The 19,559-nt window shown below is 46.3% G+C and overlaps 1 protein-coding gene across 1 annotated transcript; it reads left to right on the top strand.

Moving 5' to 3' along the window:
* The first annotated feature begins 1,332 nt into the window (after positions 1–1,332).
* BTG4 (BTG anti-proliferation factor 4) lies at positions 1,333–19,466 on the top strand. The gene is made up of 5 exons (XM_080983706.1): positions 1,333–1,377; positions 8,727–8,930; positions 10,640–10,777; positions 13,483–13,684; positions 16,423–19,466. Exons 1-5 carry the CDS (start codon positions 1,370–1,372, stop codon positions 16,606–16,608), a joined length of 738 nt encoding a protein of 245 aa, XP_080839832.1. The 5' UTR covers positions 1,333–1,369; the 3' UTR covers positions 16,609–19,466.
* Positions 19,467–19,559: the final 93 nt, after the last annotated feature.

Raw genomic sequence — 19,559 nt, 5'->3', positions numbered from 1 at the left:
TTTCGTTAGCTTGGGCCCAGTTCTGTTAAGGTCATTTTGAATTCTGATTCTGTCTTCTGCGGCATTAGCTACCCCTCCCAGTTTGGTGTCATCTGCAAATTTGATGAGCATCCCCTCAGTTCCTTCATCCAAGTCATTTATAAAGAACGTGGCCAGACCAGGAAGCAGCATCAGCACCTATGCCTTTAAAACAGAGCTGGCCCTATCATTAGGCAGAGTCTTGTGGCGGCCTTTGGTGGCAGGCACAGTGGGGTGGGCAGGGAGTATCATTGAGGTATATGGGAAGACAGCACTCTGTGTGCATCCTTTGCACTAGCCTGTTGCCCTCAGGTGCAGTGGGAGTCAGTGTTGAAGACAGAATCAACTGCAAGGCTGGTCAGTTTTTTATACATGGAATGGGGAGGTCCTTTGCCATAGATAGGAAAATGCCTCAGGTCGTCTCTTCCATGAAGATCAAGATCAAGATAATTTATTATGGTCCAAGACCAGCTCGCATAACACAATAAAAACAGTGTTCATAGAGATAAAATATACAATCAGAGCAGATTGCAGCAATAGCTCATGAGTTAAAATTGAGATATATACATACACCCGTACAACTGAGATACCATAAAAATTGACCCTGAGGCTCCCCAAAGGGCAACTTCAGCATTTCCCTAGTAAGTTATTTTATTCCAGAGGATGATCTGTGTCTACAAATCTGGGTGCAGAATCTGGCTACCAGCCAGGTCGTCTTGTGATCTTTGCCTAAGAGGAGAGAATTAAGTTTAGACTTCTCTGAAAGATTGGCGAGCCTCTTCAGCAAAGGACTCTTCCATGAAAATATAGACCTTGCTCTGCAGAGCTGAGTACCAGACCCTTTTCTGAAGGGGGGTGGGCAGGAATTGCCCCAGGCCCCACCCCATATCAAATTTGATAAACAGTACAATATTTGTACTGCATGGGGGACGGGGACATTGGCACAGGTTGTGGCCCATGCTCAAAAGTGGGAGACATAGTCATGAGGTTCACTGGACAACGTTGGCTCACTCACTGTCTTTCAGCCTAACCCACCTCGCAGGGTTGTTGTGAGGATAAAATGGGGAGGAGGAGAACCATGCATGCCACCTCAGGATCCTTGGAGAAAAGGTGCAATATAGTTGTAAATAAATTAAGAGTTGTTCATTCATTTGGATAGCCATGACTCCACAGAAGGCGGGTGCTACTTGGGTTCAGAATGAAAACTTAGTGCTTGTGGCGCCTCACTCCCCTGAACGCAATTCTCTGAAAAGCCCTTCCTGTCCCCACCCCCAAACTTACCTCCAGGGATGAATCGGTCTCTCACGCTCTGCCTCATCTTCATCTACACACACATGAGGATTTTTCTTCCATGCAAAAGTGATGCACCTTTCAGGTTTCTGGAGCATCTAAGGCCCGACAGAAATAAGATTTCGACAAGGGGTCATTTCCACAGGGTGGACAGGAGAGCTCCAGATGCTTTTACTCCAAGAAGTCCCTGCAGAATTTGCAACCACCATCTTCAGAATGCATTTAGGAGAGCAATGTTTGCTCCAGATTAGGCCTGCAGTTGCTAGAGAACTGATGGACGACTTTTTTCCCCCTTTCAGCATGCCTGGGCTTGCCCAGAGAGCAGGGAGACCCATTATTTAATTCAAGTAGGAATGCATGGGCTGAGGTTGGGACCCCATCCAAAACCTTTGGATAAGGATGGAGACCTTCACTAGGATTCTACATAAGGTTGGCTGATGTTTAGAAAGAACACACATAGGAATGTCATGAGAATCCTGTATGGGAAACTGCAAAAAAACCCACAAACTTCCAGAAGATCTGGAAGTGACTCCCTGGAGTTCTTCACTTAGTAACCTCCAAAGCCATGAGAAAAGGGATGCACAGTGTAAAAACATTAATCTCTACTCCACAGTTCAACTCAATACAGTCAAAACCTTGGTTTCCGAACAGCTTAGTTGCCAAACAAATCGGCTCCCGAACGCCGCAAACCCGGAAGTAAGTGTTCTGGTTTGCGAATGTTTTTCGGAAGCCGAACATCCAGCATGGCTTCTGCTTGAGTGCAGGAAGCTCCTGCAGCCAATTGGAAGCCGCACCTTGGTTTTCGAATGGTTTCGGGAGTCGAACAGACTCCCGGAATGGATTATGTTCGAGAACCAAGGTACCACTGTACTGCAATGCAAGTTCTCTGGCCCTTCTGGAAGGCCTGTTTATTGATCAATCAGCCTGATTGGTTTTGGGGAGGTTAGACATTGATGCATCAAACTATTGTTATGCTACACTTTCCACTGCGTTTTCCTGAAACTTTTAACGCAGAAGGTCCAATCTTCAGGGGAAGCAGGCTTGCATTGCAAGAGCGCCAAATTTAATCGCACAGCCCAAATTTGTCAGGTTGTGATTGAACCCTACCCAAAAGCAGCACCAGTCTGGAAGTGCCTGACACCAGCTACTTCTTGAGCATTCATTCTGATTTGTTTGTGCAAAGGTTAGAAACTGCTGCAGCAAAGCAAGTGCTATCCCACACTTCCCAGGGCATTTTCCGGTCACTTTTCTTAGGAGCGAATGTCTGCCCTTTTCTGGAAAGCAGGTTTGTTGTTGTGAAAGAACTGTCCATCAACTCTCATGTCACTTGAAAACAAGTCCTTAGAGACTTAGCACATAGCCAACAACTATGTAAAGAGACAAGTGTCTAGATGAGAGAAGTTGGAAGACTGGTGCAAAAGAGGCTTAAGGGGTCAGTAGAGAGAGGAACCACCTGAACCACGTCATTGTACAAAAGTGCCCAAATAAATTGCAAATTAAACAAAAACTGCATTTGACATCCAGGGCAAGTAGTATGCCTTGTGGGCTACAAAGAACATGGTTAGCCCAAGGACACCAGAAGTGCATGCTGGATCAGGCCAATGGCCCATCGAGTCCAGCATCCTGTTCTCACAGTGGTCAACCAAATGTCCATAGAAAACCCAAAAGCAGGATCTGGACACAAGACCCCTCTCCCTTCCTAGGATTCCCAGCACAGAAGCATTGCTGTCTGTGACTGTGGAAGCAAAGCATAGCTATTGCCAGCCTTATCTCCCATGAATTGGTCTGATGCTCTTTTGGATTGGACAAAATGGAGCAGAGCTTGCTCTGCTAGCAGCGCCTTGGTCTCACAATGGGAAGTTGGCAAGGAGGACCTGAGCACAATGACCCCCTCCCACTTGTGGTCCCCACCAACTAGGGCATTCAGAAGCATGCCTCCTTCAATTCAGGAGGAGGAGGAGGAAGAAGAAGAAGAGGAGGAGGAGGAGGAGTTTGGATTTGATATCCTGCCTTTCACTCCCTTTAAGGAGTCTCAAAGTGGCTAACATTCTCCTTTCGCTTCCTCCTCCACAACAAACACTCTGTGAGGTGAGTGGGGCTGAGAGACTTCAGAGAAGTGTGACTAGCCCAAGGTCACCCAGCAGCTGCATGTGGAGGAGCGGGGAAGCGAACCCAGTTCACCGGATTACAAGTCTATCGCTCTTAACCACTACACCACACTGGCTCAGCCCAGGAAGCACACAGATATTGGGGGTAGTAGCCATTGAAACCCTTGTCCTCCACGCCTCTCTGGATTCAAGGAATGCCCCGTGAGTCTCCAGCAGCACTGTGTGGCCTTCGTCACCAGGGAGACTCCAAACGGTTTATTTACGGCTTCGCTAGCCAGCAGCCCAGGGTAGTTCTCCAAAGTGTAGAGCAGGAAAAGGTGAACCTGTTTCAGGAAGCACCTTGATGTCCCTTCTGTGGGGTGCAAAATACATTTGATTATAGCTTCTTGCAATGACAGTCAGGCTTGAGCAAAAGCTTTTGACAGCTGAAGAAACTGTGCTGTCCTCAAACCTATGTTGTTCCCTCTCCTGTCTCCACACCCGGAGATTGAAGAAGGAAATAAATACAGAGAAAACACCATCCTCAGGAGGTGGAGCTTTCTTAGTTCATTCTGCCCCTGACTTTTGTGAACTGAAATTTAGCTGTGTGGAAGAGACACCATTATACAGGATTTGCCAGCATTGGCAGGCAGACATGCAACAGGTGAAGCTTCCCTCCTGTTGCCCCTCCATTAGATTTCTCCCTTTTAACTTCTGTTTCCCCCACCAATGTTAAAACCCCTTAGGATCACCACTAAGAAAAAACTGACTCTCAGAAACAGCAGCAGATTAGACTCATTGAAACTAACAGGCGTAATTAGCTCAGGGCCCTTTAATGGGGTTATTTTCCTTGATCTAGACAGAACTATTTGGAAAACAGATTCAAAAGAAGGGAAATTACCAAATGGTTTGTTTTTTTTTGACATGGTGTCCAATTTTGATTTAATTGATTTATGGCGTGTTAAGCCTCTATTAGAATGCAAATCCACTTTTTTCTCAAACGCTAATAATTCTTCAAGTAGAAAAGATCATATTTGGGCCTCAAAAGAACTAATAACTAGGGTTAAAAAGATTGAGATACAACCGAAGACATTATCTGATCACAATGCCATCTTGATGATAATTGCAGATAAATTCAACAGAGTAAACAATATTCGATTGATGTAAAAGTGGGAAATTGATTTGAATGGTTATAGCAAAATATGCAGGAAAGTATGATAAGTAATATGAACCATGGAAGGAGAAGAAGGGAAGTCACTGGATATTTTAAAGTTTGTAAAATGTTTACAGTGGTACCTCGGGTTAAGTACTTAATTCGTTCTGGAGGTCCGTTCTTAACCTGAAACTGTTCTTAACCTGAAGCACCACTTTAGCTGATGGGGCCTCCTGTTGTAGCTGCGCCTCTGGAGCACGATTTCTGTTCTCATCCTGAAGCAAAGTTCTTAACCTGAAGCACTATTTCTGGGTTAGCGGAGTCTGTAACCTGAAGCGTATGTAACCTGAAGCGTATGTAAACCGAGGTACCACTGTATTTTGAAATGTAGAAAAATTAAAACTATATATATATATATATATGAATGACATTAATTTCAGTGAGTCTACTCATCACCAGCTTCCCAACACTGATGTTGCTGAAACTTACCAGAATAGGGCCAAGTAATGGTGAGACTAGGGCTGTGCTGACAGCAGTTGCTGCTGGTGCAAATGGGTCCTGGCAGGGCTGATGCCAGGGAGACCCACGCCAGGTGGTTCCAGAGGCAATGACATGCAGAGTCAACTCAGCCTAGTGCTGGGGCCAAACGCTTCTCTGCTGGGTTCTACAAACAGCAACACAGAGACCATGGCGGGGGAAGCCAACAGGCAGTGCACTTTTAAGTGCAGGCTGGCCAAGCTGATGGGGCAGTGTTCCATTTGCCTTAATAGACACACGGATCGGTGGCACCAATCCGGTTCTGGGAGGGCAGCTATATCGCACTGGCCACAACTCCTTGACTCCCCCAAAAGAAGACAAGGCCCTCCTACCCCTTTAAGAGGTGTGCAGACAAGGAGATTTCAACAGGTGTGAATTGCATGACCAGAGATACACCTGCTGAAATGGCCTATCCTGCACAAATATTAAAAGGACAGGAGGCCTGTCTCTTTCTCTCTTCTTGACCACTGGAACACATGCAAATTTCCAACTCGGGGCTTCTTTCTACAGAAACATTGCTGTAGAAGGATTTCCATGGCTTTTAAAAGCCTAATATGCATAATAATAATAATAATAATAATAATAATACAGTGGTACCTCGGGTTACATACGCTTCAGGTTACAGACTCCACTAACGCTTCAGGTTACAGACTCCGCTAACCCAGAAATATTACCTCAGGTTAAGAACTTTGCTTCAGGATGAGAACAGAAATTGTGCTCCGGCGGCGTGACAGCAGCAGGAGGCCCCATTAGCTAAAAGTGCTTCAGGTTAAGAACACTTTCAGGTTAAGAACGGACCTCCGGAACGAATTAAGTACTCAATCAGAGGTACCACTGTAATAATAATAATAAATTTATTATTTATACCCTGCCCATCTGGCTGGGTTTCCTCAGCTACTCCGGGCAGCTTCCAACCAAGATTAAAAATACAATAAAACATCAGTCATTAAAACCTCCCTAAACAGGGCTGCCTTCAGATGTCGTCTAAATGTTAGATTGTTGTTTATTTCTTTGACATCTGATGGGAGGGCGTTCCACAGGGCGGGCACCACTACCAAAAAGGCCCTCTGCCTGGTTCCCTGTAACTTGGCTTCTCGCAGTGAGGGAAGCGCCAGAAGGCCTTTGGCGCTGGATCTCAGTCTCCAGGCAGAGTGAATGGGGTGGAGACGCTCCTTCAGGTATACTGAATAAAAGGAGCATCCAAAGAAGGCTGAGATCCTAGGGCTTAGGTTTTATTACAGTCAAGTGGTATAGTGTATAAATCTCATGGGTTAAATAAAAAGAAGGATAATTTAAAAAGTTCCCTTGAACACAGTGGGGGTGACTTGTCAGAGGAACCCACCAGATAGGTGAGGTTCTTTGCAGGTATATTTCTGCAACATGCCATTGACACAGTTATAGAGCATTGCTGGTAGATTTATACTGGACCATCTGCACACATCATCCTGCTTTCTTTTGTGTTCTTTGATGCTTCCCTGTTATTACTGCATTCTTGCCATCCAGAGGGACACTCCTGAGCTGCTGCTCAACGAAAGCTGGAGTGGAAGGGGGACCTGGAACATTTGTCTTATGAAAAGGTACAGGATTTCAGCAGGAAGTTGCAGCACATGCACAAATAGCAAAAATTAAAAGGTAGTATGTCCACCCTGAAACTCATCCAAGTGCAAACAGTGAGATCATGAGCAGAAAGCAGAATATAAAATCTCTGGAGAGGCCCTGAACACGCAGAAGCTGAGGCTGGAAGCTTTTCCCAATGCTGATATATCCATACCAGGAAGAGAATTGCCTCTTTAATTTCTGCATGTAAGGCTGCTGTTAAAGTCACAGGAACATGATCAGTGTGTGTGTGGGGTGTGTGTGTGTGCAGAATCCTAAAAACTGCAATCCAATGCGCACTTACTTGGGAGCAAGTCCTCCTGGATTCAGCTGGGCTTGCTTCTGAGTCAATGCACACAATATGATTGGGTTGCATGTGGGGAAATAATTCTGCTTCCTCACTGCCTTCAAGCCTCTCAAGAGAGAGGGTTTTGAGGTATCAGGACCTGAGATGGAGATTTCTTCAGAAACAGGCCCTATCCTTGCTTTATGCACACACACCTCCTTTGAAAGCCAACCTTAGCTACTCTAAGTCCTGCTTATATAAGCCAGAAGGAAGGTAGCAGTAGTTGTTTTGCTAGCAAAAGAGCTGCAGGTGGTTAAGAGGGGTAGCTGTAAGAGCAAAAAGGAAAAGCACTACAGCTATTGAACTGGCCTCAAAGTTTAATAGCTTCTCCCCTTCTTTCTTACTGGAGTCTCTTTCCTCTGAGAGTGAAGCTGGTGAGTATTGAGGCTTGCATTAGAATTACATTTGGCTAGAGCAGGACAGTGCTTAAAGCAAACTGTGTGTTGTGGCACATTAGTGTGTTGGCTGCAGGGGGTAGGTGTGTTGAGTGAGTGCTCCCCACGCTCCTCCTGGGGCTGGAAAGGGGTTAGTCTAACCTCCAGTTTGCTAATAAATCTGAGTTACCCTGTCACGAAATGATGCATGTTGAAAAAGTGTATCCCCAATACGAAAAGTTTGGCTTAAAGTGTCAGACTAGCACCTGTGAGAGCAAGGTTCAAACCCCTGCTTACCTGTGAAGGTCCCTGGGGCAGGGACACCTATGCATGCCGTCTTGAGCTTCTTGGAGGGAAAAGGTGGGATAAAGTCTTAGGACCCTCGTACCTACGGGACTGCCTCTCCCGGTATGCCCCACGGAGGACCTTAAGGTCCATAAATAGCAACACCCTAGAGCTCCCGGGCCCTAAGGAAGTTCGATTAGCTTCAACCAGAGCCAGGGCCTTTTCAACACTGGCTCCGGCTTGGTGGAACGCTCTGCCTCATGAGACCAGGGCCCTGCGGGATCTGATTTCTTTCTGCAGGGCCTGTAAGACAGAGTTGTTCCGCCTGGCCTTTGGCTTGGAGCCAGTTTGATTCCCTCCCCCTCTTTCTTTTTCCTTTCTCCTCCTGTGATGAGACTGCATTTTAATGTTTTAATGCTGTATTTTAATCTTGTTTTTAACTTGTATCCATTCAACTTGTTTTTATTATTGCTTGTTAGCCGCCCTGAGCCTGGCCTTGGCTGGGGAGGGCGGGGTATAAATAAAAATTATTATTATTATTATTAATATATAAATAATGATGAATCAGTACCAAATATAGCTAGAGGTTTGGCTGTTCTCCTCTGACAGCATCTGTTCCTGAAGGTTTTATTTTGTGTGTTACTCTTTCCCATGCACCCAGGGTTGAAGTACTGTTACTATGTATAATGATCACATTATAGTGAGGAGTAAACCATTACCCATGTCTCCCAGGAAAGAGAATTGGCCCACTGTACAAAATGGCTGTGAAAGTGTCTAAATTTAATGGGGTGTGGCACTGCGGGGGAGAAAACAAAGAGATTGCAAGCAAAGTGGGAAACACTTGCATTGTATATTGTATGAACTTGTAGCAGGGCCAGGGCACCCATTTTTCAGTGGAAGAAGCCACAACCTGGTTGATGAAAGGGCTTCTTCAAAAAGGCGGAAGCCTCGTATGATGGCAGGGAAATAATGACTGTTGACAAGGGGACCCTTAAATGTGTCATCAGAACTCACGTCTCCCACATTTCCTTTTTCTCCAGCTGTATTTTCAATCCAGAGGCTTATCTAGACATGAAGGATGAAATAGCTGCCACGGTCTTCTTCATCACACGCTTAGTGAAGAAGCACAATGTGCTGACTAAGCAGCAAATGGAGAAGTTTGCGTCCAAGTTGATGGCAGCTATGTTTGAGATGTACAAGAGCCACTGGTACCCCGACAAGCCTTCAAAAGGGCAAGCCTTTAGGTGAGTAGCCCCTATGCAACCCCCAAGCATCCCTTGCCTAAATCTTGTGCAAAATGGGGGGCTTGCATGTCTCCAGTGGTGGCTGGTGCTCATTGTGATTGGTAGGGCAGAAGGCAGGGAGCCCAACAGTAGGTGGCACTAGAGCCCATGACAAGCAGAGTCCCTAATTTCAGGTTTTGTCCCCATCCTCCCTCTCTCTGCTAAGTCCTGCAAGGGCAATGCTGAGACTCAGGGAGGAGGAAGTTGACAAGCAGTGCCATTCCCTGGATGAGCTGTAAGTGAGAAGGCAAGCATGTGGGGGCTGGCTGAGGGAAACTGAGATTGGTGGGGCAGTGTCCTGTCTACCCTAATGGACCAGCCTACGCAATTTCTCTAGGGCTTCATAACTCCAGCAGTGTCTTCAATGGCTTTTGCACTCTCTCTGTGTTGCTCAGGGGTTCTCTCTGAGATGGTGTTCAACTGAAACACAATACCTGGGGTGCTTGCAGACAACCTGCTGAGCATTCATTCAAATTTGTGAACCGTCCTGAGATCTATACAAATTTAATAAATAAGAATAGGAATAAATAATTTGTTTGAGGGGAAGTTAGATGACATCACACCAAGCAAATATTACCCCACACTTCTGACTGCATTTCCCCCATCAATTTCTTTATGGGGAATAAACCCCTTGATCTTTTAGGGGAGGTGGGTTTGTTGTGCAAGACCTCCAAATCAGTTATAACCTGAATTTGCCAGTATGTGATTGAATACTGCCTGAAAATTGTACGGTTAGGGCAACACCTCAAATGTGAAATTCTGCCTCTAAACCTGTGTATTGGACTTTGATGATATTTGATGCCTGCCAGGTGTCAAGAGAGAGGAAGTCTTACAATCTGTCAAAGATGAAATGTTGGGCAGCCAAATGCAGGTGCCAAATCACAAACCCAAGCACCTGGTGTCAAGTAACTGAATATTCAGGGATGTGTCAACTTGTTTGCATTGAAACTCTCAAGAAAGAATGCCTAGGTGTATATTATTCTGGCTCTACAACAGCGCTACCAGTATTGCTATTTATAATTTATGTGCTGCTCAATGCCGAAATAGTCTTCCAAGCCGTTTACAGGTATAAAAACCAATCACACAAGCATTAAAATACAAAGATCCATAAATGCACAGTAAAATAACCCCATGAAAACATCACAGCAATTAAGACTTGGGTTCAGAGACTCAGGGGATGCGTGTGTAAACAGGTGTGTCTTTGAAAGCCTACGGCATGCCAATACAGATGAGGCATCTTGTATTTCATCACGGTCTGCATCCTGTAACACGGATGCCACCATGAAAGAGATCACAAGCAGATAATCATTAGCATTTTATGTACTGAATTGGTGCCATCCTGCTTTTGTCTGGTGTGTGAGCTGGGACCATATAAGCCTTGGGTCATGGCTGTCTTTTGCACCAAAAAAGTTGTGCCATCTTCTCCCCCATGTAAAATATGCACAGCAGGTGCCAAGGGATGGATGTGCAGCCTGTTCCCGTTGCATAATGGGAATCATGAGCCACTGCGGCCTTCCCTAGTTCAGGTGGGGCTAATTTGGGCTGAGGGTGGATTGCACAGCACTTGTGTCCCCAGTGCTAAGTTGATATTATTGTAGTGTGTGGACTATAGAAGAGGAGGTACAATGGGCCATCCAGGATACCTCTTCTATTCTCTTCTGCTTGTCCAGGTGTATAAGGATCAACCAGTTCAACCCAAGAGACCCTCTGCTGGAGCGGGCATGTTTGGAGAGCAACGTTGACTTCAGCAGCCTTGGATTACCAAAGGAGATGACCATTTGGGTCGACCCATTTGATGTATGCTGCAGGTGAGCTCTTGGTGTGTTTGAAGGGCCTTACTAAAAAGAGTTGGTGGAGCGGGACTTCTTTGGATAAGAAATTTGCCTTCTGTCCATTGCCCAATTCATCTCAGTACCTTGGCAAAAGGTTCCCCAGAGTTTCAGACAGAATCTGTTGGTGCTGGGGGTTGTACCTGTGATCTTCTGCATGCAGAGCAGATGTTCTGTCATTGAGTGACAGTCTGGCCAACTGCTAAGCCTTGAGCGCATGTGCGATGTGTCCAAAGCAAAGAAGGAGATGGAATGTACTATATTTTTTGCTCCATAAGACGCACCTGACCATAAGAAGCACCTAGTTTTTAGAGGGGGAATGCCACAAAATTTTTTTTTAAAGGGAGCGCTGAGCAGAGCCTGTCTGCATCCCAGGCGCTGCTCAGTGCTCCCTTTCATGAGCCGTGTGGAGCGTGTGTGCGACGCTTGCAGGATTTTCCCTAGGAAGGAAAAGCCCCCAAGAGCCTCACACACGCTCCACGCGGCTCGTGAAAGGGAGTGCGGCTCTTGGGGGCTTTTCCGGGAGGTAGGGGAAGGGACTGAGGGGCTGCCCTCTGTCCCTTCCCCCACCTCCCGCAAAAGCCCCCAAGAGCCGCACACCCTTTAAAGAGCCTGCGGCTCTTGCAGGCTTTTCTATGAGGTGAGGAAATTCCCGCAAAAGCCCCCAAGAGGGCTTTTTCCCGAGGAGGGAGAAGGGACTGACACGGGGAAAAGCCCCCACGGAGCATGTGTGCGGCTCTTGGAGGCTTTTCCCGCCTGCATTCGCTCCATAAGACGCACACACATTTCCCCTTACTTTTTAGGAGGGAAAAAGTGCATCTTATGGAGCGAAAAATACGGTAATCCCTGCTCAAGGCATCTGGGGTTCTGTGTGTTTGTCTTTTGTACTTGCTGGCTGACAGAGTCCTTGGCTCTCCTCTTTGGCACAGCTGTTTCCTCCTTGCATTAAACTCTACTTTTGCAGAGAGGGGAAAAAAGTGATATAGGGGAGTGGCAGACCCTGGCACCTCAAATTTCATTGGTGCCCTGGGCGACGCTAAAATCCAGCAGCCCTCCCACCTCTCGCTTTCCATTGGATTCATAGTTGTGGCGCCTGCTGTGGGGCCCCAAAAGCTCCATGCCCAGTGGATTCTGAAGGCTGATGCAGCAACATTGCTAAGCACTGACGATGGAACACTGTCCCTTGGCATGCCAGGGGTGTCAGGTTAGATGAGGGGGCTTAAGAGAGCCTGTAGGACAACAAAGGGGAATGGATGGAGTGGGAAGCTTAGAAGAAATAGCCGGGGTGGCTGCTGTAACCCAGCACCAAGAGCCTGCTGAGGCAGTTGCCTCATTCTACCTCAAGGAAGAGATAGCCCTACTTATAGGGCTATTGTAAGGATCACTACTAGATAGAAAACAAGTAAACTGAAGTACTTTGTGTTGGAAGTGGAGCTGCAACTTGGCTTGCTTAGATGGGTCTACAGGAGGTTAAGACAGATGGAGTGGGAGACCTCCATATTCCTAGACTGTCTCTGTCCTTGGATCTCTGTACAGTGGCATAGGACAGGTTGCTGGTGCCCAGGGTAGGGAAAGGGTAGCCCGGCGGTGCTGGGCCGTCGCCAAGGAAGCTGCCTCTGCAGCTCCCTCGCACGCCAGAGCCCAGCAGAGGAGTGGCATGGTGCTATTATCATTGCACTCCTTGGTGGGTGCTGGTGGGGCCTGCCCCCTCTTTTTTGGACGACCCAAGGACGGGGCACACACAGGCTTCCCTTCACTGGCCATGAGGAGAAGAATGTGGGGTGAGGGATCCTGTTGTGGGGGCACCTCATTGCACCCTCTCAAAATCATAAACCCAGAGCCATGGCCCCTTTGCGGCCCCCCCCCCCCACGTCTGCTGATGTATCCCTTGAAATCAAAGTGATGTGTGTAAAATTGCATCCTCTTTCATGTATGCCTACCTTCTCACACTTTTATCTGGGTCTCTTTTGAGAACAGAGGTCAAGCGTGGCTTCCTTGTTTCTCCAGCTCGTTAGTTAGCTAGGACTATGGAACTGATTCTTATCAAGAATGCACTCCCCTTAAAGAGCATAAGCTTTCTTATTTTATACCAGTTCTCAGTCTAAATCTCTTCCAATTTAGCCCCATAGGCTAACACTTTGAATGCTCTGGCTGCCAATCAATGCTAGGACTCCACCTTTAGTATTGATGTAGCCTGCAATTGGGGACGCAGGTGGCACTGTGGGTTAAACCACAGAGCCTAGGACTTGCTGATCAGAAGGTCGGTGGTTCGAATCCCCGTGACGGGGTGAGCTCCCGTTGCTCGGTCCCTGCTCCTGCCAACCTAGCATTTCGAAAGCACATCAAAGTGCAAGTAGATAAATAGGTACCACTCCAGCAGGAAGGTAAACGGCATTTCCGTGCGCTGCTCTGATTCACCAGAAGTGGCTTAGACATGCTGGCCACATGACCCAGAAGCTGTATGCCGGCTCCCTTGGCCAATAAAGCTAGATGAGCGCCACAATCCCAGAGTCGGTCATGACTGGACCTAATGATCAGGGGTCCCTTTACCTTTTTTAGCCTGCAATTAGAGCCATCCCATGCAAACTTGGACTGGATGAATCCCATAAGGAAGATGTTTTGGCTTCTCTGCCTAGAACTGCTTGGTGAGCCTTGACCTTCTCTCTGTCCTTCTCTATGTCTAGATATGGGGAGAATAACCAGCCTTTTACAGTGGCTCACTTTGAAGAGGACAAAAAGGACCACGATGTCCCTCAGCAAATCAGGCAGGCTGTGGATAAGGCAGAGGCCCTGGACTGCCCCTCCAGCATCTGCTCTGATGAGGAGGGTGCCACTGTCGAGCCCCAAAACATCCCCACCGTGAGCAACCCAAACAGCGTCTACCAGGTGAGAGAGCAGCTCGCCATGGATGAGTAGTGAGTAGCTTTCGTCTGCTTTCTCTCAATGCTTTTGCTGCTAGGACTGACTGGGGCATGGCGGATAATAATGATAATAATAATTTTATTATTTATACCCCACCCATCTGGCTGGGTTTCCTGGCGTCCTTGTCTAGGGGGAACCTCCATCCTGCAAGCTTAATTAGTCTCAGCGGAGCTCCTTGTTTATTTCTTTTTTAGAGCAGGATTTCCCAAGCTAGTTGCTTTTGGACTACAATTCCCATCATTCCTGACCACTGGTCCTGCTAGCTAGGGATGATGGGAGCTGTAGTCCAACAACAGCTGGCACACTGATTTAGAGTGTTTGTACCCTGCTCTTCTGCCAAAAAGGCCTTCAGAGTGACAACGTACAATTGAAACAAGACAATCCCTGCCTGCAGGGTGACATTCTAAAAAAATAAAAATAAAACATGGCATGCAAGGACGGGGTGGGGGGGAATCAAACTCTGACACCAATTCTTAAGCTGTTGTTGTCATAAGGACTAGCTCGGGGTGTGTGTGTGTTCCTGATGAAGCTGGTCCTTCAGCAAAGCTGATGGAATGAGCTTCTCATCTCTCCCAATATGGCGGTGTGATGGACTAGCTGCCCCCAGGTGATGGAGGGGAGAGAGGAGGCCTGATGGACCTGTCACAGCAGAACTGATGGAGTGAGCTCAGCTTCCCATCTCTTCCACTGAGGCAGCCTCATTTGGCCTGTGAGGCTGTTTCCCTGCCTGCAAGCCATATCCACCTACTACCACGTGTGACATCAGGGGTAGAGGGCGGGTAAAGATGCAACTGCAAAGGAACAGCTGGGAGCCCTTAGGGTAGTTCCTTGGCAAGGGACTTCACTCGTGGCATGTGCCAGCAGTGAATGCCCTTTGAAATAATCTTGACCCGCAAGCAGATGCTGTTTCTTGGCAGACACCTTTGTGGGGGAAATGTGCCTTTTAAGGTGCTGTTTGGTTTCTTTCCAACCAAGTTCTGCTCAGGGTAGACCTGCTGGAAGTAATGCACCTAAATCAGCTGCACCCATTAATTTTGGTGAGCAGAGCTTGCAAGGATACACCCATTTGAATTCAAAGGGTACCTGCAGAGAGAGAAGGCCAGGCTTGCTGTCAGCTGATTAGCATGGGCAGTGAGCCCCTTTCAAGACAAGCTGTTCTGCTCACCTGTAGGCCAGTTCTTGATCCAGACCTTAGGCTTAAAAAGGTTTCCCATCCCTGCCCTACAGTTTTAAAGAATATATATATGGAAGGGGACAAACCTGTTAAACTCATATTAAAGGGGGAATAGCAGGGAAGTGGCCAGAATGAGACCATTTTAAAATATAGATGTTCCTGGAACCAATGGGCTCTTAGAATGGTTTCCATATGAAACTGTCTTATACCGAATCAGGCCCTTGGCCCATCTAACTCAGTAATGCCTACACTGACTGGTAGCTGCTCTCCAGGGTTTCAGACAGAAGTGTCTCAGGGCTACCTAGAGATGGCAGGGATTAAACCTAGGACTTTTTGCATGCAAACCAAGTTAGCAAAGTAACTTAAACAACACAGGCAAAATCCAGAGATGAAAGAAATCCCGATAACAATTTATTGAGGAAAACTGCATTAAACATATGTCTTGTCTTTCTTAGTTCAGGCCTTGTACATAGCAGGGAGACACTAAACAAAACATACAGAGGAAACTACCTTGGAACTACACAGCGAATCAGATCATGGTCTGTGTCACTAACTATCTTGCCATCCACCTTGGTTGCTAAGGAACACCCCCACCCTTTCCCCCTCTTGGGTAGTTAACCTAACCCTAACAGAATTAACCCTCAAGGTTCAAATTGAATGATCCAAGCTGTTGTGTGCTATGGCCCACAAATGATGATGATGATTAAACAAGATGGTTCTTGCAGGGGACTAACATACAGTAGTACCTCTGGTTACAAACTTAATTTGTTCCGGAGGTCCGTTCTTAATCTAAAACCGTGCACGATTTCTGTTCTCATCCCGAGGTAAAGTTCTCAACCCAAGGTACTACTTCCAGGTTAGCGGAGTCTGTAACCCAAAGTGTTTGTAACCCAAGGTGTTTGTAACCCGAGGTACCACTGTATAAGGGAAGGAGGATGAGAATAGAGGAAGAAAACAAACAAGTGTGGGCACCAGTTCTTAAAGCTACAAAGTTCTGAGGATGACCAGCTTGAACGGAAAGTGTTTGGGAAGAGCTGGTCTCCGCAGAGGGGATGACCAGGTTCCCATCTAGCAGCCTGGGGAAGGAGGTTGTTGATGGAAAAGAAATTATGTCTGGCAAAAGAGCTTAAGACTGCTGCAGGAATGGGATAAAATGAGACAAGGATAGTCTTGTATTTAACAACTTGCTCAGTTGCCATGTCACTAGGTCACTAGGTCAAGAAATTCATTCCTACTACAGCAGGCACTCCCCAAACTCACCCGCCAAGTTTTGGGACTACAATTCCCATCATCCCTGACCACTGGTCCTGTTAGCTAGGGATGATGGGAGTTGTAGTCCAAAAACATCTGGCGGGCCGAGTTTGGGGATGCCTGCTGTAGTAGGATTGAATTTCTTGATTCAGTTGAATTTCACAGTAAGGCTGGATTGAGTTGCTGTGCTATTTCAGACTATACACAAGCACAAAATATACCTTCTCTCTCCAAAACCCCTCCCCACTCCTGGCCCTCCCTCTTGATTTAATCTCAGTGCCATGAGCCATTTCAGCTATGGTCCCAGTATCCTCGGCGAAAGCTTCATGTACCTGATGGATCCCACCAGCATCCCACCAGTACATGCTGCCTTCAGTGCAAGGGCTACAAAGTCTGTCGGCCGTCATCCACCTTCACTGGTCCACGAGTAGACAGATACCACTGGGTCAACGCCAATCGATAATGATGGACAGCACCTCCCCACTAAGGCACTGGGGAAGAATAACTCTTTGGACAATATGTGGGAGGAAGCTGGAAGCTATACCAGGATGTTCAAATAAAGGTCTTCTTTCGAAGCATTTATTTCAACTCTTGCCTGTCACTGTCGCCAGCTACTTCTTTTCTTATTTCGTTTGTGTTTGTAAAACCTTTTAAACTGATACACCTGAAGGCTAAAGATAACTTTTAATTGAATGCTTTTAATGTATTTTTATGGCAAGACTGAAAATGGAACTGCCTAATGACAACTTTGTGGAAATCTTAAAAAGGAAATTAATTACTAATAAAATGTGCTTGTTTTATTAAAAAAAACCCCAAACACCTGCTTTTGTTTTTGTTTTGCTTAGGTTGGCTCAAGACTAAGAGTGGATGAATCTGTCAATTTTGGTTTCTCATTCCCCGCCCCCCACTCTTTTTAATTTCCAGCTTTCCATGTTTCCAAGCTGGTTTGCAGTTATGATTACTTTTTAAAGGCCTCATGATAATTCATTAGCATTTTAAAGCAGATTTCCTTAATATGGATATGTTTTTATGCAATGTTGATTATGATACATACTTCTGCAAGGCAATTTCCCCTAAAACAATGCATTTTATGTACAGTTTACAGTACAGTGGAAGCTTGGTTTTTGAACGTCTCGGAAGTCGAACATTTCAACTTCCGAATGCTGAAAACCTGGAAGCAACTGCTTTGGTTTTCGAACCATTTTCGGAAGCCAAACATGCCATGTGGCTTCAGTTTTGAGTTTCCCTATTGTACTGAGGCTTCTGCTTTCAGTTTTTGTTTTTCGAACATTTTGGAAGTCGAACTGTCTTCCGCAACGGATTACGTTTGAAAACTATATGTGCATTTTTGTACACATAACTTGGCCAGAGAATGGCATTGCACTGCAGTCCTGCAGATAGCCTGGGCCTAAGCTGTATATGATTTGTAAAGCTCAGATTATTTCTGTTGGCCCTTGATGTTTACACAGATCCCTTGTGAAACAGAAGTTTGTGTACTCATATATACTCAGTGCTTTTTTGTTTGTTTGTTAAAAAAAATGAGGTGCTAGTACTCATATCTTCATAAAAGTGCTGTGGAGGCTGGGACAAAATGGCTGCCATTGGCAGCAAAAAAAAATTAGACGTGATGGTGTACCATACTGGTGATTACCACCACCAGAAAAACACTGCGTAGACCCCTGTCTCTAGCTGATGCAGGGGGGCACAGGGGGGGAATGACCAGAGGGGGTGGTTCCCACAGCACTCTCTCAAGAATCCAAATGTGCCCACAAGTCTAAAAAGGTTGGTGACTCCTGCTGCGTGGGGCACACGTACAGAGTCTTGCTTCTTGACTCAGCAGCAAAATTTCTTGGCTTGGCACCACAGCTGCCCATAACTGTACTCTTGAGGCTATTAACATGAGAAATGCTTTCTTGGAAAGTGCCCATCCCTTGCCAAGTTAAAAGGCCGATGTAAATCGTTCCTCCCATGCAGGGAATATAAACATGGCTTACTCTTAGAGAGAAGGAAAGCTTTATCTGTTTGTTGGCTCGGTATGAATTCTGCTGTTGTGGCACAATGCTAGATATGTTTACTTGATTTGCAATAGATGTTTAAAGTGAGGGTTTGGGAGTGGGCTATTAGTGCCTAATGGACAAAACCCCCCAAAAACCTGCTGATAAAGGAAAGTGTGGGGCAGGTGGGGAGCAAAATGCCTGCCAGTTTGGAGTGTGTGCACACTGCCTTGTTGCAAATTCCTCCTGTAGGGCATGAATCATCCCACTGGACAATCGAGTCCTTTTCAGATTTGGTTTTAACTTTATTGGGGAAACCGTTACTGTGGCAGGGACATGTCTGAACAAGTGGTGGCGAAGTGGTAACGGAACACAAAGTTTAGGAGAGCAAAGTTTTTGCAGTGGGTTTTGAGGCCCTCTGCCCGAGGTTGACCTTGTACTAATTTCTCTTGCAACTCCCCAGTTTATCCCTGCTTATCTTCATAGGTTGCCTGTCTCCACAGGCAGACATGAGGACAAATGATCTCTGCCCCCCTACGCCATCAACAAGGTTCCCCCACATCCTCCTCGCTCCCTTGTTCTAAAAATGCAATGATACGAATGCCAAGCTGTGGCAAATGTTACTTTCCCCCAAAGCCAACGTGAATAAACCTTCAGAGATGAGGTCAGCCACTAAATATATATTTGGTATTTCCTTCTAGCTTAATGTTGATAGCCTTTTCAAGTGGAAGCAACAGGAAGATGGGCTAGGGAAGGAAGTATCTGGCATGATGTAATCAGAGACTCTTCAGGGGGAATTGCTCAATGGCAGAGCATCTACCTTGCATGCGAAAGGTCACAGGTTCAATCCTCAGCATCTGCAGGTAGGGCTGAGAATTCTCCATACTCCATTCTTGGAGACCTGGGCTGGTGCGATCAGTCTTACCAATACTAAGCTAGATTGATCGATGGCCTCACTAGCTATAAGGCAGTTTCCCGTGCTCAGTGTTTTCATCTACAAATGGCAAAGGATGGGGCCTCCATCCGATCTCCCTTTTAATCTCAGATTCCCACTAAGCACAGACCCTCCAAGTGGCCCTATTTTCCAGGGAGAGTCCCAAATTTACAGAAGCCATCCTGATTTCGTGATTTGATCCTGGAATGCCCTGCTTTTCCTTAGGACGTCCCTATTTTCATCGGACAAATGTTGGAGAGTATGGAGTTGTGCAACCTTGTGAGCCAAGGAGTAACTATACAACTTTTAGAAGACCTCTGAAGGCAGCCCTGTATAGGGAAGGTTTTTTTTTTAATGTTCAATCTTTTGTTATGTTTTTATATGTGTTGGAAGCCACCCCAGAGTGGCTGGGGCAACCTAGTGAAATGTGCAGGGTATTTTATTATTATTATTATTATTATTATTATTATTATTATTATTTAGGAT

Source organism: Podarcis pityusensis (genome assembly GCF_964106645.2).
Source record: "Podarcis pityusensis genome assembly, chromosome: 15".
Taxonomy (NCBI): domain Eukaryota; kingdom Metazoa; phylum Chordata; class Lepidosauria; order Squamata; family Lacertidae; genus Podarcis; species Podarcis pityusensis.
The sequence above is the reverse complement of the archived record's forward strand: the minus strand, read 5'-3'. Positions and strand labels throughout refer to the sequence as shown.